The sequence below is a fragment of the Dendrobium catenatum genome, unplaced genomic scaffold (assembly GCF_001605985.2).
Source record: "Dendrobium catenatum unplaced genomic scaffold, ASM160598v2 fragScaff_scaffold_853, whole genome shotgun sequence".
Classification (NCBI taxonomy): Eukaryota; Viridiplantae; Streptophyta; class Magnoliopsida; order Asparagales; family Orchidaceae; genus Dendrobium; species Dendrobium catenatum.
The window spans coordinates 4,008,900-4,036,344 of record NW_021319315.1 but is presented as its reverse complement, the minus strand read 5'-3'; the positions used below and the strand labels follow the sequence as shown (position 1 = coordinate 4,036,344).

Sequence of the window (27,445 nt, the reverse complement as noted above, 5' to 3'; positions counted from 1 at the left end):
AGAGACTGTGTGGGGGGGGAATCCCCCCCCCCCCCCCCCTCCGACTACGAAGGGGTTCCGCCCCTGCATATCTAGTAACTAAGGCTTCGTTTGGGACAGCTTTCTTGTTGCTTCTTAAAGCATTTTTTTAGTATAAAAAAAATTACTTCTTGTACTAAAAAGCTTCTTTAAGAAGCAGCAAAAAAGCCATCTCAAACGAAGCCTAAAGTTATAGAAAACAAAAGCTATCATAATGGAAACTGATTACCTTCAAAATAGGCTTGAACAAGAGGCAGAACTGACATTCACCATGACCAATGTAGCTTTTTCTTATGATACATTCCAAAAATCTTTCAGCTGAAGAAAACTAGCTGCTGCCTACTTCTGCAGGTGATGTGGTTGTTCACATATTTCTTCCACAACAGCGGGCTTTTTATAACTTGGAAGAATTTTATGCCAATGCCACACCAATTGAACTGCCTTTTGATACTCCGCCCTCGGTTCGAAAATGAAATGCTCTTCACCATTTCTGCCATGTATCTTATTAAGACTTCGTTTTGGGACGAAATTTTTTATGTTTCTTAAAGCAGTTTTTTAGTATAAAAATTTTAATTTTTGTGCTAGAAAGCTGCTTTATGAAGCAGTAAAAAAGCCGTTCCAAACTCAGCCTAAATCAATTGAGAGGTTTCTGTGATCATTCATCATGTAAAGAGGTTTTGGCACTAAATGATTTGTAGTCAGAATGATCCACAGTTGCGATAAAGAGAATTGAATTGTCACTCCAAGTGTCGTTTTAGAGCTTAGTTACTGATTTGGTCATCCAATGCAACAGGGGTCAGAAACCTTGACTGAGCGTAAAGTGTTAGATTGTGTATAACACTGCTTTATAGTTCAAGAAGATGTGTTAACGTATTGTTCCCATGAAATCTTATTGTTTATTTGTTTGTGTGACTTCAAAAGATTCTTTTCTTGAATTGATCATCAAAAACTTTAATGGTTCAGTTTTACTGTCAAATTTCATTACTTGAACAAACTTTCAACTTAAATTAGACTTTGAATAAAATTTATGTTTGCAGATTTTAAAAGGTTATTACATATTGAAACAAATGCTTCATTTCATTAAGGTAATCAAGTTCTATCTATTATACTTAACAAGATTTAAGAGTTAATATAATACTACAGTTAATAAGGGCACTAAACATAAATCAATTATGTATGCATTTGAATCTAAGATTTCTACAAAGATTTGCATTAGATTGATCATTAAACTAGTGAGTTCAGGGGCAGAATCAGCCTCTCATTTGTGGGTGGATAACAAAAGTTTGTGAAATACATAATGTTTTATATAAAATAAAAAAATCATGAGAACTTGGACAGCTGCAATTTTTGAAGGTGGGCAAAAAGTTAAAATACTTATTCTTTTAAGAAAAAATAAAATTTCAAGGTGAGCAATTGTCTACCCTGAACTCTCTCGGGTTCCACCCTCTTATTTTGTTTGTTGTTCTGTTGCAGTGGTTTGTTTGGGGGGTTGGTTGTTTTGGGGCATAGTTTGGGTTGGTGACAGGCCTGTGATACTCTAGCTTTGGGTTTGGCTGCTTGTTTTGTTGTCAAGGTGGTGCTTGGTTTTTTTAGTTGTTTTTGTTTTGGATGAGGGTTTGGCTTTCGTTTGTGGTGCTGTGGTTTGGGTTTTTAATAGGATGCTCTTGGGTTGTGTTTTTTGCAGTTGCTCGTGCTGTTTGATTTGTTTCTCCAACAGTGCTATTGCTCGCTTTTGGGTTTCTAGTTTTTCTACATAAACTCCTTTTTTGAGTTTTCTTGGTTGTCTAGTTTTGCCTTTGTTGGTTGTTACTTTTATTAGTTGGATCATAGACTCTTTAGGTTTTATTTCAGATGCTGTAATTTTTAGTCAAACTTTTGATCCTTTTAGGACCTGTAATCGCTTTATTATTTTAACATGTAGGACTCGTCGTTGATTTTCTAAAAAAAAAACAGTATCTTAGAGGAAATGCAAAAGTAAATGTGAGAGATGAAGGGAATAAAATTAATGATTCTAATGTTCATAAATTTGATGAAGAAATTAGTGACTATTATAATATTTTATTGAATAATCCTTTCAATGTCATGAATTCTAATGTTCATAAATTTGATGAAGAAATTAGTGCCTATACTGATAGAATATGTTAAAACATGTATTACTTATATATGTTGCTCATATTTTTTTGAAAGACCTTGGCCGTATGATCTTGATGTTATTCATTTTGGGTGATCTGATAATATATATGTGTGGAGAATGTAGCTTTGAAACATAGAAAGCCTATGGAAAAATATGAATCTTCAAAAGAATTTAGTTTTTTTACTAAGTAAAAAAGTCTTTGAATATTCTAAATAAAAACATGTTACATTTATGTTATCAAACATATTTTATTTTATACTAAAATATAAATAAAAAATTAAAAAAAAAATAAAAGTGATTCCAAATGGCCCCTAAGTTGCCTAATTTTAATAGTATTTGAGATTTCTTGTGAAAAATCTGAAGTATTTGAGTGTTAAGTCATGAAAGACATACCATTGTTTTATTTTTTTTTTTTTGTGAAAAAATGAATGATATCAAACATAAAATTGTAATAAAAAATTTTATAATGTAGTGCAAGCTCCTTAAGATTGAAGATATTTTTATTAATGCACTAAAAGATGGTGGACAAGCAACTACTATGAATGAACGGTAAGAAGTCAATTTGGTGACTAAAGAGGACATTCACCAAACCTTCATTACTACTCTTTTGCCTGAAGAGCAAGTTGAATAAATAAATAAACTTCTCAATGAATTTGATATTGCTTTTCCTGGACATACGTCGAGATGCCCTGCTTATCCCTTGATGTAAAAGTTCACAGATTGTCCATCAAGCCATATGTGTCACCCGTCAAACAAACTCCAAAAATAATGAGATTGGAGATTAAAGATTGAAGAAGAACTGATTGCAGAGATGAAGAAGCTTATAATTGTCTTCATTTATGAAGAAAAATATGCTGATTGGATCGTCAACATTATTGTTGTGAAGAAGAAGAACGGACATATGTGTGTTTACATCTACTTTAGGGATCTCAACATGGTGTATCCTAAAGATGACTTTTTGCACATAATGTTAAAACTTTTAGTTTATAACACGTCCAACTATGATATATTCTCCTTCCTGGATGGATAGTCCAAAAATAATCAAATCAAAATGGCACTTAAAGATGAAAAGCATACGTCACTCATATAGCCCATCAACATATTATACTACATGGCCATGCCCTTTAGCTTGAAGAATGCTGGTGCCACCTACCAGCGAGTAATGATGCGCATATTTTATAAGTTGATTCATCATAAGGTCGAGTGTTATGTAGATGACTTGGTCGTCAAGAGCATGGACCGGAAAGACCACCTAGATGACTTGAGGACTGTATTTGAAAGGATCAAGAAGTCTAATTTAAAGAAAAATCCCCTCAAGTGTGTTTTTGGTGTTTCATCTAGAATGTTTATGGGTACGTCTTTTGCCATTAAGGAATCGAGATCGACCCCAGCAAAATCAAGGCCATTACAGAGATATCTCCACTAAAGAACTTCCTTCAATTTTTCTCCTTGCAAGGGCAACTAGCTTTCTTTTAACTATTCATATCAAATATGTCGGGTAGGTGCTAGCCATTTTCAAAACTGATGAGGTATGATGTGTGCTTCAAATACAGCGCAGAATGTCAAGGAGCATTTGACAGCATCAAAAGATACTTGTTGAACCCGCCTATTCTTGTAGCGTCAATTCTAAGGAAGTCTCTCATATTGTACATGGTAGCACTAGAATTGTCCCTCGGGGCATTATTGGCCCAGCACAATGAAGAAGACAAGAAAAATGTGCTCTACTTCATCAATTGGGGGCTGATTGGATTTGAGATACATTATTCTCCTATCAAGAAATATTACTTGCTGTTGTATTTACCATTAAGAAACTCTTCCACTATATGTTATCTCACAAACTCACGTTGATATCAAAGATATATTCACTGAAGTTTTTGATAACAATACCAAGATTGATAGGTCACTTAACAAGGTGGGTAGTAATACTCCTGCAATTTCATATCATATATATATGTCCCGCAAAAGATAGTGAAAGGGCAGGTGTTGACACATTTTCTCGCTACACGTTATATCCCTGCAGATTCACCACTCAATAAAGATCTGTTCGATGAACATATCATGCATGTCGAAGGGAAGGTGAAACTATAAAAATGAGTGATGTACTTCAATGAAGTGTCGTCAATTAAGCATGTATGACCTTCAAATCTGGCAAAAGCTCAAGCTGGAATTAGTCTCATTTTCATAGCGCCTGAGGGTATTATAATGAGGTTTTCATTTAGTTTGAACGAACCTCGGACCAATAATAAATAAAGCTTTAATAGCAGGACTGGAGATTACGATCAATGTCAATATCCAAAATCTCTGAATCTTCAGCGACTCTTAGCTTGTGATAGATCAAGTCCTAGGCATCTGCAAGATTTGTAAACTTGAATTGGCCAATTACCACCGATGAGTTCTTCAGCTTATGAATCAAATTCCAACCATCAAATTAACTCAAGTTCCTCAAGACCAAAATAGTAAAGCATATTATCTAGCCAAATTAGCTAAGGAGATGATGAATATAGATCATGAGTGGCCTATACTGATTGGAGACTACACTCGTCGATCTTAGTGCCAATAATTCTGCAATTCCTTTCGAAAGTATGAATATCAAATTCAAGTCAGCAGGACATAACCCCACTTGATCCTCAACCTCTCCAATCAGTCAACATTGAAAATCAGCCAGAAGAACATCAAGCAGCTAAGAGAAGATGGAAATCTAATGAAGCTTCAGAATCATGGTTTGGCTGGGAACATTTTATTTTTATTTTCAAAACATATTACTTAGATGTATTTGTTACATGTTTTTATTTTAAAAAATCAATCAAGTATTTTAAGATATTAATAAGTTTAAAAATTATCAAATTTATTTTAAAATAAATATAATCATAAAAAATTAATATATACTATCCCAAAACTGAAAATTTTTACACACAAAAAAAAAAACCCCAAATCTGCTGACAATTTTTTGGCGCGTGTTCTGTTTTTTCTGTTCTTATTTATCGCGAAGAAGCTCGGAGTTCACATAATGGTTCACGCCAAAAGAAAAGAACAATAACAAAATGGCAAACGAACTCCGAAGCGTTTACCACACACCCTATGTTTCCAATTGCCAAACGACACGTGTCATTCTCTTTATTTTAAACATAACGTGCCGGCCTTCCATTCGCTGGTGACAGTTCGGCAACCCGCCATGGAATTGCAGCGAGATGTCGTGTTCGCTGAGGCCAGTAAAATGCATTCTTCTGCCGTGCGTTCGTTTCGTATATAATGGGGAAGGATCCGACCGTCGACTTAGCGTTTGGCGAGTGCCAGCCGGCCACGTGAGGAAAGGAAATGGAGAAGGGGACCAACTGAACTTCGTCCGGTCGGCGCGGTCGGCGGATTCCTTTCGTTAGAAGATATCTCCTGTATGAGGTTTCTTCGTTTCTTTCCTTGCTGTCTAATCCTTACGCTATCCTTTTTTCTTCCAAACTTTGAGAAAGGGAAGCCGATAGAGGAGTTGCTCTGTGCCGTCGGAGGATTTTTCACGTCGCGATGAGTCTTGTCCTCTTCTTTGATTGATTTTCAGAAGCATTAAAGTTAGATTTGATTACTGGTTGTGTGATAATTGGGAAAGGGCTCTTTGACGCTTAATCAGTGTTTTGCTAGCTCAGCCGGTCAGTTTGGGATAAACGTTTGTTCCGATTCCTTATTGGATCTCGCGGATCCCTTTTTTTTTTTTTGGTCATTGAGGTTTGTTTCTAATCGAAGGTTTTTTTAATCTGGTTCTGAATCAGAAATGGGCAAGCCTGCTGCAAAGAAGAAGAAATCGTTGAGCGTCAAATCTGCGGATGACAATTCGAAGAAAAATAGGTCGACCGTGCACGGCCCAAAGGCGTTTGATGAGGACACAGCGATCTTTATAGATATGGCTAATGATATGAAGGATGAAGGAAATAAACTATTTCAAAAAAGGGACTATGATGGTGCTTTGGTGAAGTATGAGAAGGCCATCAAGCTTCTTCCTAAGAATCATATTGACGTTGCTTATCTCCACAGCAATTTAGCTGCTTGTTATATGCAGATGGGGCCGGAGGAATACCACAAAGCCATCCATGAATGTAACTTGGCTCTCGAGGTGTCCCCCAAATATACCAAAGCACTGCTGAAGAGGGCTAGGTGCTTGGAAGCCTTGAACAGGTTGGAATTGGCGTACAAAGATGTTGACGCTGTATTGAGTTTGGAGCCAAACAATCTCACGGCTTTGGAGGTCTCTGACAAAATTAAGAAAGCACTTGAAGTTAAAGGAATTCAGTTGAACGATAAGGAAGTTATTTTATCAACTGAGATTATACCGGTCAGAGAGAAGACAAAAAAGAAGAAAAACAACAAAACTGTAGATAAGGTGGTTGTGGAGGAGAAGACCCTTTTGGAGAAGCCTGTTTCAGTGAATCCTGTTGCAGAGAAGCCTACTGTTGTTAAGGAAGAACCCTTGAAGGCTGTCAAGTTAGTGTTTGGGGAGGATATAAGGTTTGCTCGGATACCTGGCAATTGTAGCTTATCACAGTTGAGGGAGATTGTCCGAAACAGGTTTCCAAGCTTAAAGGCAGTCCTCATCAAATATAGGGACAAGGAAGGTGATTTAGTCACCATTACTACATCTGAGGAGCTAAGGTGGGCAGATGAGTCTGCTGATCCACAGGGTTCACTTAGGCTTTATGTCAGTGAAGTTAAACCAGAGCACGAGCCTTTGTTTGATGATGGAAATAAAAACAGTGAAGTGCAAGTTTCTGAGAGAAACCTTAATGGAGTTAACAGTAACGGGAGATTAGGAAATGCTGAGGAACAAAAAAATTCCTTTTGCATTAATGAGTGGATTGTGGAATTCGCTCTGTTGTTTAAGAATCATGTTGGTGTAGATTCCGATGCATATTTGGATCTTCATCAGCTCGGAATGAAGCTCTACTCTGAAGCAATGGAGGATACTGTTACGAGTGAAGAAGCCATGGAAGTTTTTGATGTTGCTTCAACAAAATTTCAGGAGATGGCAGCTCTGGCATTGTTTAACTTGGGCAATGTACATATGTCTCGAGCAAGGAAGAAATTATTCTTGACTGAAAATGATTCTAAAGATGTCACGTTGACCAAAGTCAAATCTGCATATGAATGGGCCAAGGGAGAATATGAGAAAGCAGGATCAAGTTATGAAGAAGCTATGAAGATAAAACCAGACTTTTATGAAGGTTTCCTTGCTCTTGCGCATCAACAATTTGAGCATGCAAAACTCACTTGGTACTTTGCAATTGGAAACATGGCAGATTTGGACACTTGGCCTTCAAAAGAAGTATTATTGCTTTTTAACAATGCTGAGGACAATATGGAGAGGGGTACAGAGATATGGGAAGAGATGGAGGAGAAGCGCTTGAAGGCTCGCTTAAAACCAAACAAAGAGAAGGTGATATTGGAGAAGTTGGGTCTCGGTCAATTTTTCAAAGAGTTTTCAACTGATGAAACTGCAGAAATCTCCTCAAACATGAGATCTCAACTGCATATTCTCTGGGGTAGAATTCTTTATGAGCGGTCAATTGTGGAATTTAAACTAAGCCTTCCAACATGGGAGGAGTGCTTGATGGCTGCTGTTGAAAAATTCAAACTTGCAGGGGCCTCTCCAACAGACATTGCTGTTATGATAAAAAACCATTGTGCCAATGAGACCACCCAAGAAGGTATAACTGACTCTTCTTTTTCGCTATTTGTTATCATTTCCTTTGTATATATGGAATCAGTAGAATATTATTTTATTGGAGAGATATTTTGGCTTTGATGTAGGCTATAGATATACATGTATGGAGAATTTAATAATTTCAATAATGCAGTTCTATATCTCTCTAGTGAGTGCGATGCAAATAAACTTAGACAATGTGCAGCTTGTCAACGTAAGAGAAATGTTTGTTCATGTTGTCTCACAAAGCTGATTTCTTGACGCCTAAAATGAAGTGCAGTAGTCTCTGCATATTTATGCTTCCAAATATGCTTTTAAAGCTTCTTAAAAGCATGTGTGGAGCTTATTAATGATCGTTTTCTGTTGTTTATAAACAAATTAATTTAGACTGTTCTTTTGACACAATTTATTGGAATCTCACCAAATTTTGCAGGGAAAAAGGTTTAAAATATAACTTCTGTTTTAATCTTACCCCCATCTAGGATATTTTTTGAAATATGTTGATCTTAACATCTTGGATAAAATCTGCCCTTTCCGACATACCCCCTTCTGCAGTTAGCTTGAATTCTGCATTATTAGCTGCTACCTCACCATTGCAATTATTATGACAATTCATTAGCATTGACATGCCACGTGCCCCCCTTTCCCCTTAACTCTCAATTTTTATTTATTTATACGAAACCACGAAGGGAAAGTCAGATTCTCGCTTCAACTCCCATGACGAGCTTGGAATGCCAATGCCTTTATCTTGTCTTCTGCGGATTTTCTCAGCAAACACTATGAGCTTCCTATTCAGAAGGCCATTTAACTGCTGAATTTTGAGCTATAAAATAGACTGTTTTAAGGTCATATCACAATTATATTTGTTTGAATTTTTCCTGATGAAGTCTATTTTGATATTAGGTTTGAAAAAATCACTTACTAGTGAGTTTTAATTCTCCCAATTACTTTATGTTGATTATAGAAAATATAAAAATAATCTAGTAGTAATGTACATAGTAAGAGTAGCATCTACTAGTGTTTCTTTTACAGTACTAAGACAAGTGGTAATAAATAAACATTAATAGGTATATATGAGTTTTTCCCATTTATTGATTAGATTTATAATAAATTTGTGATGCTTCCTCATTTGGTTTTTTATCTCTGAGTTTGAATTGAAAGGACTTTTTCTACATCGCTGAAACTTCACCTTGGTTGTGTTCTAGGCTTGGGCTTCAAGATTGATGAGATTGTTCAAGCTTGGAATGAAATGTATGATGCTAAAAGATGGATGAGTGCTGTTCCATCTTTGCGGTTGGAGCCATTATTTCGCCGGAGGACTCCTAAATTGCATCACTCATTGGAGCAATTGGAGCATGCCTGATGGCAATTTGTAGCAGGGTTCAGAAAATAGCACATTGGGGTTTTGTTTTTTCTGCTCCAGGGTATGAAGTGCATAATGATATAGGTAATTATGTTTAAATGAAAATGCATGCATGAGTTGTGTTTTTTTAATGTTCACACTTATTGTTTTAGTTGAGGAAGGCTCAGGAGCAACGATTTAGTTTTCCATATTGTGAGATAGACTTTGATTGTGTGAAATCACAAAAATGATCTCTTCAATGGAGAGGTACAGATGCATATATCAACCCCTCCCATGATCACGTAATGATAGTAACCTCATATTTTAGGTGCACCATTTTAATATTCAGTTCTTATATGTTGTGCGTCCAAATTTCTGTTTGTCATTACCATATTCAGTAATATCTCTAACACATTCATGGGGGCCATTTTTCTGTTAGGGTTTGCCTCTTTTGTGAATCAAGACTCTACTTTTGCTATTGCTTTGTTTGCTGTTTTTGTAAACGTGGAAGTTTAAAGTATTGATATGCACCTAGAAAGCTCAAATATTTCAATTGTTAATGGTCAGGATCTGCATCATTTTATTAGTTAAATAGTGTTAGTTTTGTTGGGATCTAATTATGCCAAGCAGTCGTTTTGTACTGTAGTCATTGTTAAAGAACATCCGGTCTCTAGGCTGAAAAAAACCTGTATGGGCTAAAACCAGCACCAAGACAACGATGTAGGAGATTTGATAGATTTATGTTAGAAAAAGGGTACAAGAAATGTTAGACTAATCATTGTTATTTTTTCACATATTTGGATAATTGTTATATATTACTGCTCTTGTATGTAGATGGTATTTTGATTGTAATATCAAATATGAAGAAGGTAAGATAAATGAGTGAGAAGTTATGAAGAGAGTTTGAAATGGAAGATTTGAGTCTAGCAAAAAAAATTCTTAGTATGAGAATCAACAGGGATAGAAGTATAAATATACTAAAATTGTCTCAGGCTGAGTGTGTTGAAAATGTGCTATAGAGATTCAACAAGAGCACGACAAAAATATATTTGATAAATTCCTAGCATGAATTTGCTAAATACTCTTTAGGAATAACAATTGCTCTAAATTTGATGCTTCTTTCCAAATATGGGCTCCGAAAACTCGACCCCAGCCTCCGTCCGTTGGTTGCTTTTCTTTGGGGGAGTTTTAACAGATTAAGTTATGGGATAAATTTTGGAAGACAGATGAGTTTGTAGATAAGACACTAACTAGAGATTTCGCTATCATTTTGCGAGGACTTTATGATTTGAGTTTTGGTTTCCTATAGGCGCAAGCCCCTATAGTTAATTACCCCTCCCGATAACGAGAGAGAACTTTCGATTAAGGCTAGTCGTCAATCAGATACATTGTATCCATAGATACATGGTATCCTACATATAGTAGTAGCATTGGGCATTTGAAATTTGAAGGGTTTGAAATTTAAAATAAAAATTTCACTATCTCACTTGAAGCGGATGATGGGGAAATGGATGATGGACCCGATCAAGATCCCATGGTTTCGTCGTCCCGAGCCATCATGGTCCTTGGTCTACTTAGTCAGAGGAGGTAGCCGACCCAACCTGACAGAAGGATCCTTGTCGGCAGCCATGGGTTGCTTCCCCAAGGGGACCTTGTAGACTTGGGGTGAATATTTGTCTAAGGGGACAAATTTGAATCCACCTTAGCTAACAGATGACTTTGTGTCTTATCGATCATATCCTATTGATTCATATCTCACAGATTTGATGCCACTAAAGAATGTATTGGTTCTGACCATAATCGGTATTTCGTGGTGTCATTTGGCAGTAAAAATACTCGGTTCAGATGGGCTCCGGGCCATAACCATTTATCATGCGGTATCATTTGGCGGCAAAACCGTCTGTCAGAGGACACGTACAACGTCTTTGCTAGAAGGAGATTATTTGAGAATGGATCAGTGATATCTTCGACTAGGCATTAGCTCTATATGAGTTGAAGTAAGTTTTCAATTTGTCCATCTCGGCAAACTATTACGGAGGGTGGATGGATTTTACTTTAAGTAGGTTTGATGGTTGAATTTAAATTTTAAATATTTAAATTTGATATTTTGTTGAGTTGGATTTTATGAGTATTTGGGGTAGCATTTTGGATATTTGAAATTAACCTCTTCGGTTAAAATCTACATTTAACACGGTCATCATCGGGGTAACTTTGAGGCCACTTGAAGATTTTTGAATTTTGTGAAAGCTTGAGGGCATTTTGATATATTTGAAGTTAACCCATCCGGTTGAGATTTACATTCAATGCGGCCCTCATCGGAGTGATGGGGTCATTTCTATTTTTGTATTTTGAGGAAGTTTGAAGGTATTTGAAAATATATGGGAACCCCTCCGATTGAGATTTTTTATCAACAACGGGGTATATGGGATTACTTCCATTTATTCGTCGAACCCTGTCGACTCTGTCCACTTTCCGACAAAGGATCGGATTCTCTAAACTTTGGACCTTTATTGGTGAACTTTCTTTATTGAAGGCCTAATATGAATGTATAAAATAAATATCTCGGTCGACCTCGCGATCGCATATTTATTTAATGGTTCGAGCCGTATTGACTTCTATCTACCCACATAGAATGATTGGGCTGGAACTTGTGTTTATTTACTGACCCACGCAACATCCCTAGATGTTACGTGTGTATCCATAACACACTTTCTGAGGCCCATGCAGGTGTTTGGGGGCATTTTATAATTATTTACTGAACCTTGTCGACCCCTATTTACACGCTTAGAAGGATCAAGTTCAAATCTATTGACCCGCGCATCATCCCTAGACGTTATATGTGTTCCTACTACATGCTCGTCGGGACCCATGTGGGTCTTGTGATTGCATTTACCCCTTTTGTGTACCTATGTGTATACAAATTACAATACATGTGCCACACCTTCTGTCTGCTTGCATGCGTGTTGCAGATCTGGTGGCGTGGCATAACAACTTCTAAATTGAATTGTTCTCTGCTTTATACATGTAGATTGTCGTGCATTACTTATTGCTTTCTGCAGGTGGATCATAGTACACTAACGAATCTCCTTTATTTGCATTTATAAATCCTTGCATACATCATAGTTCTTTCATATTTTTTCACATACAACATGTTGAATGTATAACGGGTCTCCTACGATAGCTCGTAGGGGTTTGCATTTACTGTAGTTCTCTTCTGTATTTGCCTTACATACGACATGTCGAGTGCATGACAAATCTTTTACAATGACTCGTAAGAGCTTGCATTTGTTGTAGTCCTTTTGAATTTGTTCGTAGATAATTTGTAGTATTCATAGCGGGGCTCCAGTAGAAGCTCGTGGGAGCTTATATCTGTTGTACATTGTCTAGTGTTTTCTTGCATATAACATGTAATGTGTATGACAAGTCACCTACAGCCCTGAAGATATTTGTACTTCGCTTACGTATTATTTACTCTTATTTGTAGGGAGTCGGTACATTCAAATGATGTCGGATAATAATGTCTTTGCTACAACAACTTGTAGATACTTTGAACATGTTGGGGGCATATTGCCTTTACCTTTACTTACAGAAGGCATATTGTGTATATATCTACATCTTGAACTTGATTGCAAGGTGTCGTTATAGTTTTCTTAGATGTGTTGGTTAGATAACTGTCACATCTGTGATACGTCCTGCATTAGCACTTCTTGATGAGCTGGGAGAATTGATGTGTTCTCTTAAAGTCGAAGCATTGCTTCTTGTGGGTTGATTTTGGTTGAATATTCAAAGTCATTTAGCTCCACCATTCATCACTTGCATGCATTGAGAGTTCATTCATTATGAGTCATATTTGATTGCTGACATTCATTTGTACATTAATCTCTGTTGTTCGTAAGGGATACATCATCCATACATTATCTCTACTACCATTGTTTGTAGGTAGATTCAGCGCACCATGTACATTAGTATTGATTGCTGAATGTATTGCATTTATCAATAATCTCCCCATATATGTTGATTGATAATTTGTTACATTTGCTTGCGTGTTTTTCAATACATATGGCAGTCGTCGTTTGTATCTACAAGACATTTGATGTCGATTGCAAGGGAGTTATTGCTTTCACATCTTAGCCATCATCATCACTCATAAGTGGGCTAATATATTCACTATTCTTCTTGTGGAGAAGTTGCTAGATCCCTCTACCTTGCTTATGAGTATACCCCACATGAGTAATTCATTGGGTGCATCATGCCATATCCCTTATTGTCCAAGTAAGTTCAATTTCTACATTATGTCGTTCAGTTCAAGTTAAGTTTTTTGCAGTTCATTTGGGTCTCATGTCACTGTTCATTTGAGTTTAAATTCATTCTCAAATTAAGCTCATTGAGTCCAATTTGAGTTCATATTCAAGTTAAAGGCCAAGTCTTTCATAGTCAAGTTGCAAGTCTTTGTTAGTTGTTCAAATTATGTTCACTTGATATTCAAATCAAGTTTAAGTTCGAACTTATTTAATTTATGTTCAAGTCTTGATTAGTCATTTGATTTGGGTTCAAATACAAGTTCTTGTAGTTCATTCATTTGAGTTCAAATTGAGTCCCAATTCACGCCCTTTGTATTCGTTCAAGTCCCTTGTATGTGTTCAATCAAGTTCAAATTCTGTTCAAAGGTTCACAAGTTCGAGTCCAAGTTCACTATGGTTCTGAATCAAATCTTTGCTTGAGTTCAAATTATGCAAGTTCACTTGAGTCCAAATCAAGTCCTTTGCATTGTTCAAGTTCAAGCTCGAGCTCATTTGGTTAAAACTCCAATCCAAGTTTGAGTTCAATGTCATTATAGCTCATGTCACATTCGAGTCCAAATCTTCATTGTCCAAATCAAGTATGTATTTATTCATTTGAGTACAAATTGAATCATCATTAATTATCTTTCTCTTAATGTTCAAGTACATTTAGATTCAATTTATTGTCATTTAGATCCCTTGTTAATTGTCCTAAGTTCTCTTCTTTTTGTTCAGTTAGGTCATCTGTTTCACCGGAAAATTCTTCAGCTTCTTGACGTCTCCCCTGTTTAGGGAAAACCACAGGAAGCTGGGTCATCCCACCACGCTACTCGAGCGTGCATGGTAGGTGTTGGGGGGCACCATGTCATACATCTTTCATCTCACCATACTACGCGAGCGTGTATGGGGTGTTCAAAAGCACCAGCATGAAAGATACAAGTGGATCTCACCACCAAGCTACAAGAGCGTGTATAGGGCTTGCCCACTTCGTCGTATACATCGCACTGAGCTTACTCCTAACGTGTTACAAGAGCGCGTATAGGTAATTCTTCGATCCGCCGCAAACGTCGAAGATATGATTTTAGGTGATTACCCACCTCATCGTAGGCGCCGCGCCGGATTTCCTCCCACCGTGCTACTAGAGCACGTATACGTGGTTCCCTGATCCGTCGCAAATGACGAGAACGTAAATCTAAGTTTTAAAAGTTTATACTTGTGGGGTCAGCGGCAGTTGCAAATTTTACATAAAGAAAATCTTCTCTCTTTCCTTTTTTTTTATATTTCTTTTCTTCTCTTTTTTTTTTTTTTCTTTTTTGAATATATGTACAAATATAGTTAACATACAAACATATTTATACATGCATGTGGCACTAATAAAATCAACAATGCTGAGTAACTGTTGGGATGTAAAACAAAAATTGTAAGTGACATAACTAATCAAAACATCAACAACACTAATTGCTCTGATTAATGTTAACAGTATGTATTAAAGAGAAGGTAACTTGCAAAAGGAAGATTGGGATGCAATGAGCCTTTGAGTGGATTTGGTCGGTGCACTGGTTATGCTTGTGAAATGGCTGAGAAGTTGTGTGTGGCTTTTGGGCCTTGGAATGGCTAGTAGAGAATTTTCTAGCAATGTGGGCTGATTTGAGGTTTCATGAGGGATTGACTAAAGGTGGACTGGCTTGCTGTTAGGAAATGTAGGTGGATTGAAGCTTCCTAACAGTATATGGGCTTAGTTTTGTGGGCTGTCACATGGGCTTTCTAGGTTATTTTGATGGATGCTGGTTTGGAGAGTGTAGTGAGGCTATGTTATGATTGGATTTCAGGAGTAGGATGCTGCCAAGACCAGCTATCGTGGGTTTAGATTTGTGGGTTTCGAGTGAACTTGTAATGGGCTGCAGGATTCACGTGGGAAGTTGAGGGCATTGAGTTAGGTGAGATGCTTGGAATGATTCCAAATAAGTACAAAACTACTTAAAGGCTGCTTCTTTTTCTTGTTTTCACGTGGGTAGAGACAGAAATATTTGTCTCTTTACCTTAAAGCAAGGAGGAAGTGGAGAGGATCTGTGTGAGCAGTGAGCCTTGCTGTTTAAGAAGCCAAGGGAATCAGTTGTCCCTTACGTTGATTGGAAGAGTGGGAAGGGAAGGATCACGTGTGGAGGAGTTGCTGAAATTGGTTAGATGTTGGGATTAGCTGAAGGCTTACTTGAGGCGTGGAGATCAGCTGGGATGGGAGAAAAAGCCAATAGCTGTTGCTATGTTTGCTCCACAGAGAGGTAGGAGCTGTTAGGGAGATCTGTTGTAGCAGGGAGCTTTCATGGGCAGGTGTTGGTTTAGATGGAGCAGCAGTGTTTGTATGAAGTGGAAGAGCTGAGTTTGGTTTGAATAGGCAGAAGTAGAGGGGCTGTTATGGTGTTGTGGAGTGGTTTTGCTGAAGAGAAAAACGGAGAATGGGATGGAAGGTGAAGGTGCTGCTGGCAGAAGGAAGCTTCACGTGGAGAGCTGCATGAACCTAGGAAATGAGAGTGGGGGCTTGTGTGAGTGAATAGAGAGATGAGAGGGATCAGTTAGAGAACATGATAAGTCAGTTTTTTTTTTTTTTCCACGTGCCTGACAAGAACAGGTGGCAGGCATGGAGCAGAACTTTGATAGGGCAGGTGTAGTTTTGATGGATTTGACGGAGATTTTTGGCAGGGATGTGGGCTGCTGGTACAGCAGGATTTGAGCAGGATAAGGGCAGATTTTGGGGGCTGGTACAACAGGATTTGAGCAGGATACTAGCAAGTTTTGGATTTGATAAGGATTTAGGTGACATGGAAGCCACTTGCATTGGATTTGACATGTATACACAAATTTCAACACCAACCAATCCTTAAAGGTGAAGTAGTCCTCAAGCTTGTGACCAAGCATCTTATGATATGGACAGAAATAGGCTAACCCACTTTATCCAAATCCTGTAGCTTTTTGAATTCAGGAAGCTTAAAATCTGCCTTCTTCATGAGGTTCTTGAAGAAAATCTATTCGTAAAAAAATCAGGCTATCCTTTAATAAAGAATATAAATATCATAAACACTCCAGCATGATTTTTATATAAATTATAAATTTTAAGTGTATAAACCCGAGGTTTTGAAATGTCGATAATATTTAAGTATCTGTAACAAAATAAAATCAGTCATTCTATACTCTAAGATTTTGGTTCTTTTTTTTTACCTGAAGTTCTAATCAATTGATTTTTATTGATTTTGAATTTAAGTTTAGAATCAGTGATTTAATGTTTGCAATAAAATAAAAATAAAATGTAGAATGCAAAATCCCAGAAAGTAAAACATAAGGAAAAAAAAAATCTAACATAGAAAGTCTAAGACTAGTGCCCCATCTAACATGTAATTTGTGCTAAGTCATGCGAGTGCTAGCCTATTATTAGTTTGTTTGTTCCATTTCAGTTATAGATTTTGTTTAATTTTATTCGGAGATGATTTCAATCTAAGTTCTTAGTATTTATAGTTTTTATTTGAATCTTTTTGGTTTTCCTAAAGAAAATTAAATTTTTTATTTACTTTTACTTTACTTTATCCAGTTTATTATTTTTTATGTTTTATGAGTTTAGGAAAATTTTTTTGACATTTTTTTTTATTTTTCTTAAATTATTATTAAATTTTTTAAATTCCTAAATTAGTTGTTTATTATTTAAATTGCATTAAGACTTATTAATCATTTAAATCTTATTTTAAGTTTAATGGCCCAAAGAATCTTGAAATAATTTTCTAAGATCAGAAATGACTCAAAACATGCCATAAAACTTTGAGATTATTTTGAATATTTCTAAATGTTGTAATTATTTTTAAATTGTATTATTGAAGAAAATTTAAAATGATGTTTAAAAGAGCTATAAAAATTATGAAAAAAGTCTCATAGATTTGAAATAATCTGAAAGGACCTTACAAAAAAAATTTGAACCCATTTAGACTTCTTTTGGATGTTTAGAAATTTTTATTTTATTTTATAACTATATTTTAATTTTATATTTAAACTAATTCCAAATTGAATAAACCTCTCACAAAAGTTGGGAATGATCCTATGATCCTAAAACCAGGGTCGTGAGGTTGGGTTTAGGGTTGAATGGGTTAAATTTTGGAAAACTAGGTTTTTTCTATTAAGGGCATTTTAGGTATTTCAGCCTACCATGGTCAATTAGGGTTGTCCACGTGTTAGGGGAAGAATAGGATGATCCTTAAATGGATTTGAGCTACTTGGAATTAAGGCCAAGGTCACTCAAGGGAGTATTCCTAGGAAAGCTAGATTTAGGCATCTTAAAGGTAATCTAGTCTTTTTGACTTAAGCATGGTTAGTATGGGTTTACTATGGGTTAGGAGTATTCTTGAATGAACTTAGATCACTTTGACTCAATTATTTTGTCAAATGCGTGAGTTTGAAACAAGAGTAATGTTTTAAGGGCATTTTGGTGATGTTAGACTTTCTTGATCAACAAGCTTGACCATAGGTCAAACTTGGTTTTGAACAACTCTAAAAAATGGTTTAGAGTCATTTGGGACCAATTCCACTCCAAAATCTAGAGTTTGATCCAATGGATTTCACTAAGGGTCCTATAAGGGTATTTTGATCATTTTGCTCATAGTTCATTTTAGTGTATTCTTAATTTTCCTGATTCAGGCAAATTCAAAATGCATTGAGCAAGGAAGTAAGAAGACCCATTGCCATCATGACCTCTCCTCACGACCTCACCCCTCTATCCCATTCTCGAATGAAGCAACCTCTACCCGTGATGTGATTGCTCTCCGCTACGCGTTCTTTCAACCTCACCACACGACCTTGCACTTCGACCTACCTAGCTCCTTGCTCAGGGAATTCAGCTTCTCTAGGAAAGTCTCTGCCAAACCTTTAGCGCCATTGAACACCGGATAAATCTCACCTAAAGTCAGTTGCATCATTTGTCATGCTCTAGCTCTTTGCATATAAGTATGTAGAATTTATTTTTCTTGAGAAGGCTTGCAAATTGATCTTATGAATTGATGGTGAGCACTTGATGTTTACGGCTATAAGATGTAGGATGATAGTATTTAAGAAATGCACCGACTCTTTGAAAAATATGTTGAGGCAGTGGGTAAGCTTTGCCTCTAAAAGAATTTGTCTTGGATAAGGATTCATACTTCACCCTAAAGGAGATCATAAGGACAACAATCAGTTTGGAGTGGAGGCAGATTCATTGATCTTGCTTGAGAATTGTGAATTTTCCTATCCTCATGGAATCAATGTTGTGAATTTGGTTTAAAGATTGATGATTGTTGAAAAATTGTATCAGTTTTTGGCTGATATTAAGTCTGGATTTGATTCAATGAAACAACTAGTGAACCCAGCCTAGTTCAAGCCGAACTTAAATTGAGTAAAGTTGGATTGGATTGAGCTAGCTCATGGTAGAATTAAAAATTAAATATCTGAAAGGTGTGGTACACTTAAGAGGGGATGAATTGATGTGATTTCAATAAAAATGATTTTGAAATATCAATTTATTTTTCATTTCTTTTAAGCACAGTAAGAGATTCACAAGTTGTTTTGTTGAAAAAGCATAGAGAGAATCTTTTTCAACTTTATTAAATTTTTTTTTTACGGAAAATATTCATTGTAGCAAAAGTATTTTTCAAATATCTCAAACACCTTTTCTAAATCTCGTATCACAAACAAGTTTAAATCACATCTTTCATATAATCATAGAATATTGAAATATGTAAAAGATGCAATAAAATTCAAGGAGTAGTGATGAGGACATCATATTCGACACGTGTACCATCGCCGGAGACGCGGATCGACGGCTATGATCCAGAGCCTCTATTGCTGATTTATTTGCATTTTATTTTATGCTTGTATTTCTTGTTTCCTAGTTTGCCCTTGTGGGCATTGAGTCGCTTATGTAGCCCTGAAGGCATTTATGTCATTTTAGTTTTTATTTTATTTTGTCCTACTTATATGAGGCCTCATGCATTGTAATAGTTAGTTTTTGATGAATGAAAATTTGCTCTTGTGTTCTTTTTGTGAGTTCATTTCTCCTAGATCTCTTAGTGAGTTCCTTGGAGGAGATAGATCTCTTTGTGAGTTCTAGGTTTTCTTTCCAAGTTTTCTTTGTGAGGATTTAGATTGGGAACAATTGAGGTGAGTGAATCCGTGGCCATTCAAATCTCTATTAATTTTCCTTCTTCTTTCCCCTTGCTCCTTGCCGCCGCCCCTCCCTGGACCGTCCAGGCCGCCGGCTCCTTGGCAGCCACCACCCGCCGGCCATCCTCCCCACCCCTTGGCCCCGTCGCCTCCTTGTAGCCACCGGCCTCCTCCCTTGGTGAATTTCAAATTTGAAATTCAAACTTGTTCCAAGAGCCATTGAATACTTTCCTAAAATATCTCCTTGATTTAAGGATAACATATTAATTGGATTTCAATTTGAATTTGAAATTCAAATTAATCCTAATTGATAGCCTCTTATTTGGAAACTTCCTTTCTTACAAAATCTGAAATATAATTCAGATTTTATTAAATCCTTGATTAGTGATGTGGACCCCACTCATTAATAACAATTAATCTCTCCCCTCTCTATATGTGGCCGGCCCCCTTCATGGGGTTTCTCTCTCTCTTAAATTAACTCCCTAATCCCACCAAATCAGCCCCCATCCACTCCCCATTGCCGCCCCCTATCCCTAATTGAATTTAATTTGAAATTATCAAATTAATTCCTCCCCACTCACCCAAAACCTGAAATAATTTCAGGATTCCTGATTTTATTCCTTGGTCTCCCACTCTAGCTGCCCCCTTCAAACTCTCATGCCGGCCCAACCCCTTCTCCCTCCACGCCGCCACCTCATATCTCCTTTCTCCCTATTGGTGCTCTTTCATTTCCGGCAAGGATGCATGGCGGATCATGAAGTTGATAGCGGGTTCGTACTCGACGCCTACGGAGACATCCACATCGTTCGATCACCATTCTTCGACGTCGGGTTTGTTTTTGACGACACTTTTGAAGATTACTTGAACCGAATCCTCCCCAATCTCGTGGACATCCTCGACGATCAATTCTCGGACTACGAGTGGACCATCAACGGCCATCCACCCGTTTCTCCAACTCCCGCTTCTTCCCCGGCGACGAGTCCCCTCGGCATCACTTATGTAATAGTGGTATCTCTAAGTGTGCTTACGATCCTCTTCCGCTAACCTCCACCTTCAAGAGTGATTAAAGGACCTCGAGGTGAAGGATCTATATTTTAAACGTAAGGCTTTGTTATAATTGGCTATTTGCATTATTTAAAATCTTCGGTTGTTCTTTTGCATGTTCTTGTAATCTCCAAGTGTAATCAATTACTATGGCTTAATCTTTCATGACATTTTCTTGAACTCTACTTGAGTAAGCTAGACTTTATTGCTAGTATGCAAAGTTAATATCCTTTTATTAATCTCTAAAGTGCAATTCTTGCTTTCGCATTTAGTTTCACATCAAGTAGAAAGTAAAAGAAGTGTAAACTAATGTATAGTGGTTTTATACCAATGGCCTTTATCTACTTCTCGAATCCTCCTTTCAATATGTTCACTAGCCTCTTCTTTTGTTACCACAAGACCGAAATTTCTTTTCTTCACAAGCAATAGAAATCCAGCACTCCCTTCTACTCCAAGTGAGAAGCCAAGTGCTTTAGCCCCACTTCTAGTTACACCAAGCATCATAGTGTAAGATCAACCAGTACCGAAATTTTTAGAGCTGATTAGATTTTATGATAATTTATCTAATGTATGATCAAGCTCAATTTCAAAATTATACAGATAAGTATATTTTTACTATGATTATAAGATACTGGAATTAAATAAAAATTGAGATTATTCCAAATTTAATTTAAATAGATGGTTCTATATGATGAACATTGTACTATATAATGTCTGATTATCACAATCAAATCCACATAATCAATCTGCATGAATTAAGCTTATTCTAAATTTGAATTAATCATATCATATGATTTATTTCCCAAATTAAATCTAATTAATCTTATGATTATTTCAAATGACAAGCACAATCGAAATTGAATTGATCTTTCAATATGATTAACCAGTAAACATTTTTTGTTTTTGGAATAGCCTTAGACTTTGGTATATGATGTATATATTTATATGAAACCTTAGGCAAAAAAGTGAACTAAAAAAGGCAATCTACGACTAAAAAAACCCTAAACCCTAAACTTCTAGAGAGAGAAAAAGAGAGTTATATGTGAAGGCCATAATGTGTTTAACCACCGAAGGTCGGGATGTGCTCTCGTTTCGCCCGCTCTGCTTGGACTTTGCCCTAGCTCTCTCCGGCGCGCTTGCTTTGGTGGCGTCGGCATCTTCTGTTCCTTCAGGGAAGTTCACCTTCCTTTTTGGTTGTGCTTTTGGCTTTTCGTTTGTTGGATTGGTTTCTTTCTTTTCTGGCGAGTGTCGGCATGGCTCCGAAGCTCAGTGACCCTGGTTTTTTAGAGGGTTCACCTTCTTCTCGTTCTTTTTGAGATGTTTTTGTGGGCTCGTCTTCTGTCGCTACTTTTTCGGAGCTTAGGGTTTCATCTTTTCGTGGATTACCTTCTCTTTGGATCTCGGAACAGGAGATCAATACTTTAGCTGCTCCTTTCCAGTTCTCTTTAGTTGGTTTTTTCCCCTCTAAATGGCCATCTCTTGACTCTATCCGAAGTTTTTTCCTTAATCTTAAATTAAATGGGGAATTCTCGGTCACCTTGCTGGATCCGACGCATATCCTTATTAAGTTGAAAAACGACCTTGATTACTGTCGGGTGTTCTGCAATAGATCTTATTTAGTCTTTAATTGTTACATGAAGCTTACCAAGTGATCGCCCCTCGTGGATATCAGTGTCGAGTCACCGATCGTCCCCATTTGGGTATCTTTCCCTCAATTACACCCTGACCTTTTCTCTCCCTGCATTCTTCACGGTTTGAGTTTGCTCTTTGGCAAACCCCTAAAAATTAATTCTGCTACTTCCATGGGTTCCAAGCCATCCCTAGCTTGTGTTTTGGTAGAATTGAATATTACTAAATCCTACCCCGATAAGGTCTGGTTAGGCCCTAAGAAGTCCGGCTATGTTCAGCAAGTGGTTATGGAGAATTTCCTTCCTTTTTGTGCTTATTGTAAGTGTTTTGGGCATTTATTTGGAAATTGTCGTCCTGTTGCTGATCCTTCTATTCCGTGCAAGGGTTTTAACAAGGATTTGGTTAATCCTGAGTTGGTTAGTTCATCTTCCCTTGAGGCTGATCGGCTTATTTCTGCTACTAAATCCATTCCTTGTTCTGCTTCTGCTCCGTGTGCGTTGCCTGGGGTGCCTTTGGTTAATGCAGGTTCTATTTTGCCTGTGGCGGAGGATGCTATTATTACGCAGGTGATTGCTGCCTTAGTTAATAACATAGCGAATGTTGAGTCTGTGGAAACTTTGGATGCTGTTTGTGACGCTAGTCCTTTGGCTTTGGTCACTGAGGGCCCGTCTATTGGTATTTTGGTTCCCTCCCCGTCTGCCCCTATCGAGAATGCTAGCCTTGTGGTGGGGAGTGAGGAGATTTTGAGGAAAGTAGTTTCTCCTTTGGTTCCTTCGTTTTCTTCTCGTAGGTTTGGTGTGTTGGGAGATATGAATTGCCATACTAATCTTAAAGCTAGCTTATCGTGTGGGGATGTTGTGCCTGGCCCGACAATCTTAAAGCTAGCTTATCGTGTGGTGGTTGTTTATGGTGTGTCTTCTCCTATCAATGCTATGATTCCTTTCACTAATGTTATTCCGGGAGGATCTACATCTTTTATTAATGTGCCTATTACTATTATGTCAAATAGTGAATTGAAATCTCAGGTAGATAAATCGGTCAAGAACTCTGTTTTGGTGCAAAATGATTGGTTTATTTTGAGTGACTCCCTCTCCTCATCTGATGGGGGGGAGGAAGAGGAACTTGGTGAATGGGATGAGGTTGTGACTGTTAAGCTTTCGAACCATAGTCGTTCTAATGGTGGAAATAAGCGCAAAAATAAAGGTAAAAAGAAATAGGTTCTGGCTCTTTTCGAATTGCTCTTCGACGGTGGTTTTTGACGGATTTGTGGACAATGATGAGGAATCCCCCAGCTTCCCCTCGCTGGCTCGGCTGGTTGGCAACCGAGGTGATTTGGACTTTTGCTTGGATTGCTTGGTAGCTTGGAATTTGTGGGGTTCTCATCTTTGGATGATCTGTGGCTGGTCGCGAGGCTGGTGCAGGGGGTTTCCATTCCTGAGTCCGGTGATTTTTATTTTTGCTCTCGTTGTATTGAATTGTACCTTGCGGATCGTTTTGAGTTTTTTGCTATGGTGTTGCGTCAGCTGGGGCACAGGGATTGTAATTTTCTTTTACTTGAATAAATGGTCTTTTTGAGGAGAAAAAAAAATTTATACATGAAGGCCATCTTTCTCATTTCAACACTTTGCAGTCATATGTTTGTACACTTCGTTTTTAAAGTCTTTCTTGATTTTTTTTTATAAAGATCTTGGTTCTCAAAGCAATGTTGTAAGAGCTTGATTATTTAGCGAGTTGTGTTGGGAGAAGTTGGCTTCTTGGTTTGAATAGAAGTGTAGGGTTTATGCATTACCTATGAAAAAGAGAGACTTCTTTTCTTTCGGTAACAAAGGAGAGGATGGCTAAACAAATCCCAAGAGTACTCGAGAAGTGGCCAAGCCACTATAAGTCTTTTGCTTATTTTTTCTTATTTTTTCTTCACTTTTATTTTTTTCAATCTTTTATTGCAATCTGATATTAGAATAATTTACTTTCTTGAATGATGGATTGCGTGTGATGAATGACTTGAATAAATCTTTTGAAAAAAGTAAAGGTTATAATCCACTTGCAAAAATATTATTCATTGGTGACACAAGAATCTCAGTTTAAATATCATGTTTTGTCACTTTATTCTAGATAGAGGAAATAATTTGTTCTTTCTACAAATTAAAAAAGAATTTAACTTTCTTTAATGTCTCCAAGCATCTTGAAGTGGTCTAAAGACAGATTTGAAAGTACTATTATTCTGTCTTGCACTATTGGCACACAGATTGCACAAAGCACTAATGCCAATGTTATTTTATGATGACCATGATTAATTCCTTGTTTTCTATTTTATTAAAATATATCAGTAGTAATGTTTATATATTTTTACACTTTAATTCTATTCTTTTAACCACCCTTTCTTCATGCTTTCCTTTATTGCATGCCTTTAGGGTCATAGATTTTTATTTATTATTGTGTAATAATACTGCTATTATAAGTTTCCCTTTCTACAAGTAATAGTTTCATTTTCACTTTTCAATCAAGAAAATCTCCCCTTTCAGATTGCCTTTTTTTTACCCGCAGAGTCTTCATTGATGGTCCTTATTGAATTACCAACTTGCTCTGCGAGGAAGTGGAAACAAATCATACAGTTTTTATAGATATTTTTCTCTGCACTGAGTGGGGGAATTCAGATGCAGTAAGATTATATTTATTTGTTGATGTAGAGGATCATAGAGGCCTCACTTGTTTCCTTTAGATGGATTGAAGAAGATTTGGATTTCTTCATTTCCTCTTTTCTTGTAGTTTTATGTTTCAGTCCTTGGAGTTAATGTATTATGTATGGATTGCCCTTTATTATTCGGCTCTTCAGTGTGTTTAAGCTTCTAACTTCTCTTTATTATATTTTGTGAATCAGTTGGAAAACTTAGCATAAAATGTGAATAAAGTATTGTTTTACTCTTTTGGTTTTTAATCTTTATGGATTAGTACTAATTCCAGCCACCTTGATTTTTGGGTGTTTTATACAGGATTGCAGGTGATGATTAAATAGATCAGCCATAGAAAAACAAAATGACTGTAGCCTCATTTTGCAGCCACACATCTCTACTATCTTTGCTTATCCGACGTTGTGCACTTTATGCCATGTTGCAATTCAAGTAATTCCTGTACTAGCAATGTCTCTCATTCTCTCAATGTCATGATTTTTTTTTTTTTTTTACTTTTTTTTTTTTTTGTTAACAAGTTATATTAGAAAAAATAATAATAATGAAAACTTGATACACATGATAATGGTGATTAGCACTTTTTTTTACATAAATAAAAAATTTGCTAATAAAGTGCTGATTTTAGGGGTTTAAAGAGCGCTCTTTCCTTAAACTCAGATGGTATCCATTAGTCTTTTAAATATCCATGGATGGCATTCGTACTCCTGCATGATTTTTTCCAGTCCATTCTTACATATGGTCATTGGTGCAACCAATTAAAGGGTATTGCAGACTTCAACTGGTTGGAGATAAACACTGGTTTCATGGGGTAAAGAGAGGAGAGATGGACATTGATTCCCTATTTATCTGTTTTTCCTGCTTTATAGGCTTCGTTTGGGACGGTTTTTTTGTGCTTCTTGAAGCAGCTTTTTAGTATAAAAAATAATAATTTTTGAACTAAAAAAGCCGTTTTGAGAAGTAATAAAAAAATCATCCCAAACGAAATCATAAATGCTACAATATATCATGTAGTGTTTTAGAAATATTTTTTAGAATAAAGATTCAAGATCTTAAGATTTTAAATGTACATAAAAAAGCTAATGTTATATGAAAAAAAGTTACTAAGTGATATTAAGAATGTTGTGAATGATGCGTTTGGATTATAAAAAAAATTATAATAGTAAAAATTGTTGCTAGTAGAATTGTAATATACAAGAAAATATCAAAAATAATAAAAAAATTGTTATAAAATAGGTTTAAATGAAAAAAATTTAGAAAATTGATCAAGATATGAAAGGTTTATAAGGAGTCTATCAAAGTAATATGTGATGTAAATAATTTAGCTTTTAATGATTTATATAATATATTAGTACAAATGGGATGAAAGATGTATGGATATGTTAGCCAAGCAAAAAAGATAGGACAAGTAAGGATATAGTTCAAGTGAAGTGCATTAAGGATGAATATCAAAAAGTGCTTTTATTAGTAGTGGATATTCGACAAAGATAAATGAGATATTTTGATAAGTTTTTCAATGAAGATTGTGAGAATACAACTGACTTTAGTGAGCTTAGCACCCTAAATAAAAATATAAATTTTTTTTTTTATCGTCATATTAGTAAAACTAAAGTTGGAGCAATTTTAAAGAAAATGAAGTGTAGAAAAAACTGTTAGACCTGATGATATTCCAATAGATGAGTGGAAATGCTTAGGGGACGAAGGATTTTTTTGTCTTACGAAACTTTCAATATTATTTTGAAGACTAAAAAGATGTGAGATGAGTGGAGAAAGAGTTTGTTGATTTTTATGTGTGTAAATTATAGAGGCATTAAGTTAATGTGTTATACTTAACTATAGAGGATAGTTATTGAGCATAGGTTATAATGTGATACAGTGGACAAATAAATTGGGTCAACTTATTCAGACTTTATAATTTCTATAATAAAATATGCATAGCTAACATCATATTATCTTAAAAGACATTAGTGTTGCACTATCGATTCGAAGATAGAAATAAAATTTATTTTCAAAGTCAAATTCAATAGAAGGAATTTAATATTCATCTCGAAACATAAAATGACATTCACTTATCATTTTGACAATGAAATTAACAAATATATAAGACTTTATTTACATCAAGAGATTTTTTTCTCCACTCTAGCAAACTAAAGCATGATTTATTTTTTTATTGGGTTTAGGTTTTCCAAAGGAGCAAGCTTTAAGGATAATTACATGCCTAGAAGAATCTTGAGAAAACTCTTGAGTAAGGTGGGGACTAAGCTTCTCTAAACCTATCTGACTTACCTTTAGTGTTTGTCTAGTTTATCTTACTATTTTTTCTTGTATTTTTTTCTTTATTTGTTTATTCCTTATCTTTTTGGTAATGTCAAAAAGGGAAGAAAATGTATGATTTGTTATATTTTAGTAGAATATTGTACCTGTGTTACTTTATTTTCTTCTTTTAATTTATTATTGTCT

General features: G+C 36.2%; 2 protein-coding genes across 8 annotated transcripts in view; both read left to right on the top strand.

The window, feature by feature from the left end:
* Positions 1-938, top strand: part of LOC110097204 (protein Iojap, chloroplastic) — a 7,019-nt gene extending 6,081 nt beyond the window's left edge. The window contains exon 5 of the mRNA XM_020823465.2: positions 370-938. Coding sequence (XP_020679124.1) covers positions 370-491 — 122 coding nt within the window. The 3' untranslated portion in view covers positions 492-938. The remainder of the gene's footprint in view (positions 1-369) is intronic.
* A 4,441-nt stretch (positions 939-5,379) lies between these two features.
* On the top strand, positions 5,380-25,476 carry LOC110097187 (protein PHOX1). Of its 7 annotated transcripts, none has more exons than XM_028696948.1 (4): positions 5,380-5,541; positions 5,911-7,839; positions 9,041-9,282; positions 25,292-25,476. In XM_028696948.1, exons 2-3 carry the CDS (start codon positions 5,913-5,915, stop codon positions 9,196-9,198), a joined length of 2,085 nt encoding a protein of 694 aa, XP_028552781.1. In that variant the 5' UTR covers positions 5,380-5,541; positions 5,911-5,912; the 3' UTR covers positions 9,199-9,282; positions 25,292-25,476. The 7 variants fall into 7 exon arrangements, with proteins under 7 accessions (XP_028552781.1, XP_028552782.1, XP_028552778.1 ...); XM_028696949.1 differs by having other exon boundaries at positions 5,380-5,548; XM_028696945.1 differs by having other exon boundaries at positions 5,381-5,790; positions 9,041-9,259.
* Positions 25,477-27,445: the final 1,969 nt, after the last annotated feature.